General features: G+C 34.1%; 2 protein-coding genes across 10 annotated transcripts in view; one reads left to right on the top strand and one right to left on the bottom strand.

Annotated features, from left to right (window-relative positions):
* LOC124955876 overlaps positions 1–10000 on the bottom strand; it is a 47961-nt gene that overhangs the window by 22367 nt on the left and 15594 nt on the right. The window lies entirely within an intron of this gene.
* Positions 7509–10000, top strand: part of LOC124955873 (golgin subfamily A member 4) — an 11634-nt gene continuing 9142 nt past the window's right edge. For 3 of the 5 annotated variants that reach the window (XM_047510934.1, XM_047510937.1, XM_047510936.1), the window contains exons 1-2: positions 7511–7849; positions 9562–9807. In XM_047510934.1, the coding sequence (XP_047366890.1) occupies positions 7768–7849; positions 9562–9807 (328 nt within the window). In that variant the 5' untranslated portion in view covers positions 7511–7767. Of the gene's footprint in view, positions 7850–9561; positions 9808–10000 lie in introns of all 5 variants that reach the window. The other 2 variants (XM_047510933.1, XM_047510935.1) reach the window with 2 other exon arrangements.

The following is a 10000-nucleotide window of genomic DNA, read 5'->3' as shown; positions in this document are numbered from 1 at the left end:
GAAAGATAAAGATAAAGATAGAGAGAGAGAGAGAGAGAGAGAGAGAGAAAGAGAAGGAGAGAGAGAGAGAGAGAGAGAGAAGTTCTTTTCTTTCCTTCGGAGTGCACTCAAAGTTCTCACTCACGATGGGGAACTGAACAGAAAGGGAAAAGCTAGAATCGTCCGTCGCCTAATTTTCATACGATATCCATATCGTTCATCTTCTTCTACTTCTTCTACTTCTTCTACTTCTTCTACTTCGATAAAGAAACATTTGGGATATTCTTTCTACAGCATTCCATGTCAGCATCGATGGGATCTATGCTATAAGAAAAAAGTAATAATAATAATAATAATAATAATAATAATAATAATAATAATAATCCCCCCCCTCTCTCTCTCTCTCTCTCTCTCTTTTTCTCTTTTTGGTTCGTACGTAAAGAAACGTGGGTGTCATGCAGAAGCAGAAGAAACTCTACAGGGTTGTTCTTCACTCCTTCAATGCTTCTTATTTTCGTTAGGTTTGACAGTGAGAGCCCTTTGTTTCGAGACAAACTGAAAGCCCTACCTGTTCTAATTAACTTATTCAAACGATACCTGGCAGGATATATAATGTCACGTGTATATAACGTCGACGTGATTTCTCTCGAGAGATTTAAAAAGAAAAAACAAAAAAAAAGGAAAAAAAGAAAAAAAAAAGAAAAAAAAAAAAAAATAAATCCTTGTTCGAGATATCTTCGTCGATCATTCAAACGTAAATAAAATCTTCTTAGAACTATCGAATTTTCAATGTTCGTAATCGTTCATTGTATTTCGATTATTTCGATATCGTATAAAAGGATTAGAATGAAATATCAATGAAAGATCATATGAGATCGATCGAGATCTATTCGATTTATAAATAGACAATAAAGTTGTCGACAATTGACGAGAGAGGGAGAAAGAGAGAGAGACAGAGACAGAGAGAGAGAGAGAGAGAGAGAGAGAGAGAGAGAGAGAGAATCTTTCGATTCATTCGTATAGTTCCGATTCGTTTCAAGTTTCGCCCGGTCAAAATTTCTTCCGGTCGCGGTTCGCGGTCCACAGAATGGCGGGTAACACGACACGTATATCCCTTCTTGGTGTAAGCACGTGGGAAGAAACCAGCTCGTAAATACTCTCATAGAAATCTTCGAAGGAGCAAAGATGATGAAAGGGGTGTGTGTTCAAAACATGTCAACTTCAATATCGGCGTTGGCCATCGATCCGAATCGCCAAGCTTCTGGTTCTCTTCCATTTTTTTCTTCCTTTTTTTATTCTCTTTCTCTCTGTCTCTCTCTCTCTCTCTCTCTCTCTCTCTCTCTCTCTCTTTCTTTCTCTTTCTTTAGACGCAACTTGCATGATCATAACTAGGAAGAAATCGGAGAAGATCTTATGTTTTATTATCCTTTTTCAATGATACTCGATACTTCCTGTTTACCTTTGGATTCAAGCATCTTGAAATAATCGAAAGTCGATTTCAAAGCCATAACTTCGTCTTCGTTATGATTTTTAACTGAATCAATAAATGACATGATAAAAGTATAGATAGAATCATTATAAATTTCTATTCATTCAGTTGGAAAGTTGTAAGAAAAAGAAGAAGAAGAAAAACAAAAAACAAAAAAAAAATACACAATATTAATTCAAAATTCATTTTCAAAGGGATAATTTATTTTTATTCGACCTAACAAATGTCTAATACTGATCAGAACGTCTGTCATAATTTATCAACTATTAAATCGGTCGATAGGTAATGTCAAAATTTTGGTTAATTTTAATATTTAATGTTTATTAAAAAAAAAAAAAAAAAAAAAAAAAAAAGCAACAGAAAAAAAATTTACATCAAGCATCCAATATTAATCACAAATAATAAGACCATGCGTTATAATTTAAGAGAAAAAAAAGGAAAAGAAAATTCGAAAAGTAGGGACAAAAATAATAATAATAATAATAATAATAATAATAATAATAATAATAATAACAGAGAAAGAGAGAGAGAGAGAAAGAGAGAGAGAGAGAGAGAGAGAGAGAGAGAGAGAGAAAGAGAGAAACAGAGAGAGAAAAGTCCATTTGGAAGGAACATCGAAGAAGGCAGTGTAAAAGTTGTGTGGTAGAGAGAAAGTGGAGGGTAGCCCTCGTGTTGGGTTGGTGGGACGCCCCTCCGTCGGCCGCTTTTAAACAGTAAATACATTTTAGCGGTGTTGCGGGTAATGTGTAATATTTTTAATTGGATCTCTCTGTCTCCGTCGCACCCAGGCATTCTCGTAGCACCACACCGTAGAGTCGAATCGGGAAGCTGCTGCTGCTGTTGCTGCTGCTGCTGCTGCTGCTGTTGGCTTCTCTCGGTTCGAAGAATAGCGCTCGAACTTTCCCTCGCAGAGTCTATCTCACTCATACCGCATGTATATACATACATACATACATACATACATACATACATACATACATACATACATATATATATATATATATATATATATATATATCTTTCTGTCTCTGTCTCTCTTACTCGTTGACGGAACCTGCAATTATTTTCCCGTTCCTTGTGGATTGTTGCACTGTAAAATTCCCACCCCTTACACCCTCCACCCCCATCGACTCGACGTCGACGTCGACGTCGGCCATACGTAAGCAACGTGCGCGCGTGCACACTCTTTCTCTCTCTCTCTCTCTCTCTCTCTCTCTCTCTCTCTCTCTCTCTCCCTCTGTCTCTTTCTTTTTCTCTCTCTTATACACTCGCCCTCATCCTCTTCGTCTTCTTTCCTTTTTCCTCGCGGGCCTCGCGCTCGCGCATTTTTTTTTCACTCCCGCGTATAATCTCCCGCTTTGCGCTCGTAGCATAGCCTCCAGGTGGCATTAGACGGAGCGAGCGCGGAGAAAAGAACATTGAGGAATTAGTGACAGTGTTCGGAGTGCTGGAAGGAAGAGAGAGATAGAGAGATAGAGAGAGAGAGAGAGAGAGAAAAAGAGAGATTGATGGCTGAGTGGAAAGAGACGGCTAAAGAGAACACTACCATGTTTGCTCTATGCGTGTATTCGTCTAATTCATTCGATCTATGCTGATATCTTTTTTAGATGCTTCCTTTCTTCTCAAAATCCGTGTCTTTATATTGTCCAAAATCTTTCTTTTTTCAAATTTTAATTAGTTTTCGAAAGTATTGATTGAGGCCATGATCCTTGACATTTGTGAAAATTGTATGGTTAATAAGATTTTTACACGTTTTAGAACTTCTTAAAAATTATTAAGAATCATGAAACACGATGATGGTAATATTCAATCATATTTAGGATCTTTCAATGTGATTGTTGTGCTTGAACACGTTTAGAAATCATGGAACATGACGAGACGAATATTAGATCGTATTTAGAATCTTTGAACGTAATCGTAGAACTTGAACACGTTTAGAAATCTTATAATATTATAACAAAAATATTAGATCGTGTTCTGAGGATCGTTGAACGTGATCTTATAATTTGAACTCGTTCAAGTATCATAGAACATGACGATGAGAATATTAGAACATGCTTAGGATCATTGTACGTGATTTTAAAACTCGAACATGTTTAAGAATCATAAAACATTATGTAAGATATGAAATTCCTTGATGCACGTTTAGGAATCATAGAACACTGTAATAAGAACATTAGATCATTCTTAAAATCATTGAAAATAATTATAGAATTTGAGAAGCCTTAGAAATCATGAAACGTAATAATAATCATTGCCAATCGTAAAGTATAAAGATAATTAAAAATCATAAAACATATTCGTTTGATAGGATTATACTTCATGATCATAGAATAAAATCATACTACGTGATCGTAGAATAAAATAATTTTTTTCTCTTTTTTTTTCTTTGTTCTTTTTTTTTCTTTTTTTTCTTTTTGAAGTAACGAGCATGCTATTAACACGTCATTTGTAAACTTCATTTCATTCGCAAGCCATCGTTATCCCGAAGGGAATCGACAAAACCGCGCTAGCTAAACGAGCAAAACGTAGATCGGAATCTCGATTGTCCTTTAACGTGAGAAACGGACATCTGTTAACCAAACGAGAAAGTCAGGACTATGTATGAAAGAGCCCATAGTAATTCGAGGAGTCTTGAGTTCTTTTCCCGATAAATATCTTTGACAAAGTTAAATCAAAATTGAGTTGTCAAAAACTCGATAAAATCGACACATCACATTTAAAATTAAAATTCTCTTAATCCTTTTACTTGTCCTTTTTTAATAATCAATTTTTTATATTCATAATATACGTAACTTCGTTATTAAAAAATTTAATCAATGCTCGATAACTTAATATCACGGAGAATGACGTGACGTATAGGTATATAGTAATATAGCATATAATTTATTTAATTTTCATATCGTAGAAATATATAAGCAATAGTATTTATATTTGAAGAGTACGTCGTGCGACGGCAAAGAATCAAAAAGGAGTGCGATCTTGAAAGGATTAAAATTTATAAATAAAAGAAAAAAAAAAAAAAAAAAAAAAAAAAAAAAAAGAGAAAAAAAAAAAAAAAAATAAAACATGAAATTTTATATGGAAAAAAAAAGAATAGAAAGAATAAAAGAAAAAAAGAAGAAAGAAGAAAGAATATGTATCTAAAATATCTGTCAAAAATAATCTATCATCTCTTCGAATTGAGATTGAGATTTATCTTAAAACAATTGTTTCTTTTCACGTTTCTCTCTTTCTCTTTAGGATGAAAGAAGAAAAAAGAAAACATTGAAATTCCTCTTTTATTGTTCTCGATGTCGAATACGAAGGTTCGGGAGCCTCCATTTTGAACGGCTCGTACGTTCCGTTCGCTTTTTAGGGGGTTGGACCGATGTGGTTCGGCCCTTGTCGTAGCCGCACCCTGACATTTACTTAACAACCTAACGACGTTACGTTTGTTACGCTAGATTAGGGGATCCCCTGATGTGAATTCGAGAGGCTAACGACCAATAGAATTTACGATACGAGGCTAAGTTTACCCATGTGAACTAACGGCTCTTTCATACTCTTTGAAACGTCTCATTTATTATACATACTTTTTTCATATCTTTTGTTATACTCCTTAAATTCGTTGAATTAATCGTTTCAAATATATAATAATATTTAAGACGTTTTCTGAAATTATTATTAAAATAAATTTTATCGCAATTTTTAACGCGAATAATAATAATTTTGATCACGTCAACTGATACAAATTAACGTAGTTAACATTATATTAACATAATTAATTTTTAATTTGTTATATATATTAGTAGGACCGAAAAGTAATGTCGTCTCTGCGCATGTCGATATTTGATTGTAATTAAAAATAAAAACTTGTTAAAAATTTATTCGTTTGAATTTAATTTAAGAAAGCGACATTACTTTCCGGTCCACCTAATACTACACATACTATATATATATAAATATATATATATAGGTATGCATGTGTATATATAAATTATATATATATATATATATATATATATATATATATAAATTAATTTTAATGTGTTAAAAAAAAGAAATGATGATTGAATTTGATACAATTTTTAAAAATATTCAAAAGTCAAAACGATCATTATCTCCTTTTAGCATTCGAATAAAAATGACATTAACTTGTAAAATTGAAAAACAAAAAAAAAGCGAGAAATAACATTATCGCCATCGTCCATCTTCGAAAGGATACGTCTAACGATTGATTTGCAGGAGAAGTAAATCGCATACACCATTGCATATCGATCATTCTCACCTTAACGAGGAATACGATTTACTCGAGAAAGAAATTCACAAGAGAGGTAAAAGAGAAAATATAGAATTTTATTCTCTCTCTCTCTCTCTCTCTCTCTCGCTGCGCCTATATCGTGTCACGTACATACTACCAACCTGACTCGGGATATCATTATCATTTAATTTTCACGTTCAGCGAAAAGGAATTTCTGATTCTATGCTCGTTAACGTTATAGTAAGAGATTCTCTCTCTCTCTCTCTCTCTCTCTCTCTCTTTCTCTCTCTCTCTAACTTTCTTTCTCTTTATCTCGTTTTTCCTGTTGGTAGACCGTCGAATTTAAATATCCCAATCGATCACCGATCGCAGATCATTATTTTTATGGTCGCTTCGAGCCGAAAGTCTTCCTACAAATTGGTACCCTCTTATTTTTTATCATACGAACTTTCTCGCTTCGTGAATATTTCAAAAAGCTTCGGCTTCGATACGTTAGCAAGTAAGTACTAAAAATGGATAGAAACGAGAGAGATATTGAAACCGAATGACAAACTTTTTTTCTTTCTTTGTCTTTTCTAAATAGAACCTAAGAATAAAAGAGAAAATTCCAAGTGTATTTTTTCTAAACTATTTATATCAGACATAGGATTTATTATAGATAATATGATTATTTTTGAAAGTATTAAATCGTAGTATAAGGTTCAAAATGATAAGGTGATAACTCTTTTTTATATTCTTCGTTAAAATTAAAATTTTCTTTTTCGAAATCGATAAAATATTTCTGCTCTATTTTCACTGATTCTCCTGTATAATTTTATATATATATATATAATTATTATATGCAAGTTCGATCCAATTGACTTTATTTCTATCGACGTCATCATTAATTTTTTCGTAAGATAAAAATCAATGTCGATCGATGTACGATCAAAAAAAAAAAAAAGAGATGGAAATATGCGAATATATTTAAATGACATCGAACTCGTTTTAAAAAGCGATCGAAACATATTATATACGTATTAAATTCTCAAATTCTCTATGATGATAATATGTTTCGATATGCGTCACACCATAACAAAAAAAAAAAGAAATATTTATTTTCAAATTTATCGCTGTTAAATGTATTTTAAATAAAGATTTAACGAGAGAATGAAATGCTATAAAATCTTTTCTAAATAAAAATCATTCATTCTAAGTTGAAAAAAGAATAATATTTTGTAAGAAAAAATCGTATAAAGTTCAAATCAGTTTTGTCTGTTCGAAGATTTCATTGAATTAAACAGTTATTTCGGAAATATACGTAAATTATAATTCAAATGTTATATTAATTGATATTTTTGCAATTTACTTCAGAGTATGTAAAAATAATACATACGGTGACTCTACCTATCGCTGAAGTAACCAGTATCGTTTCTTATCATCTTCCAACATCGATAACTCGAAACACTACATTTAAATATCTTTTATTCGCTATAAACGCTTTTAATTAATATTGAGTACGTTTAAAAACAATTAAAAAAAAAAAAAACAAAAAGAAATAATCATTGAATATAATTTTATCACAAAGACGATCATTGATTAATATCGAATCTCCATTCAAATCGATCTATTTTATTAAAGATTTTTAAATCAATGACGTCGATCAAAAAGATCACCCAATTTACCGACATATACAATTGCACTTTATCTCGACAGATGGCAATAGAATTTTCCGAGAAATCTACCTTACCAATTTGTCACGTCGTTTAATTACAAATCCATCCTAGAGAGTGCGCTTTTCCGTCTCTGTCCTTGTCACTCCCACTCGATGTTAGAACCGACTGTTGTACGCACTCCTCTCGAGTTCTGGTCGCATTGACCGCGGTTCATAGTCGCGCTCTCGCGATTTCCTTACGGAAGGTGCATGCGTGCGCGCGCGCGCACGGTCCTCGTAATAGAAGGCCGATATGGAAAATGATCGGACGATACGAGGGATCGTGCTGCTACGGATTCATCTTAAACGACGTGAATTCTTCAACGAGTAATATACAAGATCGTCAAGGAGAAGGTGCTCAGGATGAGCGGCTCTCAACAAGAAAATGCGTCAACCATCGTCTGCAGGGAGGTTTTCGACGAGACTTCTCACCCCTCCAACGAAGGTATCTTAAAAAATTACATTTTTTATATTTCCCACATTATAATCCACAATATTTTTTTTTTGTCTACAAAAATTTACGTCTCCCAAAACATATATAAGCTTTATAATGTTTTGCTAACACCTGAGTTTGTCTCCCCTTTTCTTTTCCTTTTTTTTTTTTTGTTGATGACTCGTCATTATCTTATCTCCCGGGCAAACGGTTGCACATCGTCGCCATTTGCCTCTCCACCCCACCCTCACCCCCTTCTTTTATACACTTTCGTTTCATGTTTCCTTTATCATGTCCTTGACCACGAAAAACGAGTGACCTGACGTGGCTATACTATTACTACACCCTTTAATTCTTTATCCTTTAATGAAACTCTGAATCATCAACATTCATGATATCTTTTCGATTGTTTTATCTCTCTCTTTCTCTCCCTCTCTCCCTCTATCCATCTCTCTCTCTCTCTCTCTCCCTCTCTCTCTGTCTCTCTCTCTCTCTCTCTCTCTCTCTCTCTCTCTCTCTCTCTCATTTAATGTTTAAACTCTAACCTTACTGTTTTTTTTCCCTCACAAATGTTCATATATGTATCTATCTCTACTCAACGATCAAGTCTGTGAGAAGACGTCAAAGAGAGTATGAATGAATAAGAGAAAGAGAGAAAGAGAAAAAGAGAGAAAGAGAGAGAGAGAGAGTGAGAGAGAGAGAGAGAGAGAGAGAGAGAGACGGGAGTGTCATGAAAAGGGCATGCTTTCCTTGTTTATTTACAAAGAGAGAGACGAGCAACCTCGCTGGGCGCAGGGTCGGCGCAGAGAGCCGGCTGCAACGAACCCGTTCCCCAACGCGAACCAGGAAAATCAATAGCTTCCGCAGTGCGGCGAAAGTTTTGTCGTACCTCTCTCTCACATTCGATCCTTTTTACATGTAATGTAAAACTAAGAAAATCTTATTTATTGCATCCGTTGTCCTTGATAATTACATTGGTTTGATTTATCATAGATAAACAACATATATGTATATATATATATATATATATATAAAATTTTCATCCAGTTTATTGACGAACGATCAAATTATATTCAATGAGTATTAAGTATATACATAAGCTTGACAGTAGCCTAAACTTTGTCTGGTTTCGCTCATGCTGAACCCCCGACAAAGGCCGAGAACTGCCGATGCTCTGTCTGAGCACACACACACACACACGCATGTATGTATGTATGTATGTATGTATATATATATGTACATATGTACAGACAGATGGTACCTTCAAGGTACCCTCGAGGGTCACCTGTCAAAGACGCTCTCTGATGGAATTTTTAAGTTCTGTACTTTGTCTACCCTCCCCACTTTCTTTCCTTCTTCATTCCTATTTACCTTTAATTCAGGATTAGATCTTAGGGTAGACTCTAGATATAGCTATAGTAGACTTATCATCCTTTTTTTTCCTCTTTCTCTCTCTCTCTCTCTCTCTCTCTCTCTCTCTCTCTTTCTCTCTCTCTTTCTGTCTATCTTTATGTTCATGCAACAGGCTAATAAGCTTATTTTAAGAAATAACATTTTAACATTAGCGATTATCGATATAGGTCTTTATGGATGACATCGTAGATATTTAATATTTATTTTTAGTTTGATCTTATATTATTAATAAATATTAAAAATATGTGTGTTAATATTTTCTCGTGTAAATATATTTTCTATTAAAGGTATAATATATATACCTTTTTCAGAGGTACTGGATTATGCCAAGAGACTCGGAATCGACCCAGATACCGAAGCACATTTACTCCCTCTGGCACGCGAAGGACTTATGGCTGCCCTTCCAAAGGGCTGGGTACCATGTTATCACGAAACCAGTGGTGCTTGGTATTATTATCAAGCTTCGACCAGTACAACCACATGGGAACATCCCTTAGATTTAGTATATAGGGAACTCGTCGATCAAGTCAGAAGTGGTAACCGACAGATGAGTGTTGGTACGATCAACGATCGTAAAATATGATTAGATTAGATTAGATGTTCTCTCTCTCTCTCTCTCTCTCCCTCACACACACGCACGCGAGCGTACACACACTTGTTATTTTCTTGTTATATTTTTTGTTTTTTTTTTTTGATCTTGACGTTATACAAACAAACTTATGTAGTAGATTATCTTCTGTATTATTTTAC

This window comes from Vespa velutina, chromosome 19 (genome assembly GCF_912470025.1).
Source record: "Vespa velutina chromosome 19, iVesVel2.1, whole genome shotgun sequence".
In the NCBI taxonomy this organism is placed as follows: domain Eukaryota; kingdom Metazoa; phylum Arthropoda; class Insecta; order Hymenoptera; family Vespidae; genus Vespa; species Vespa velutina.
Note: the sequence above shows the minus strand (reverse complement) of the source record. Positions and strands in the feature narration are given on the sequence as shown.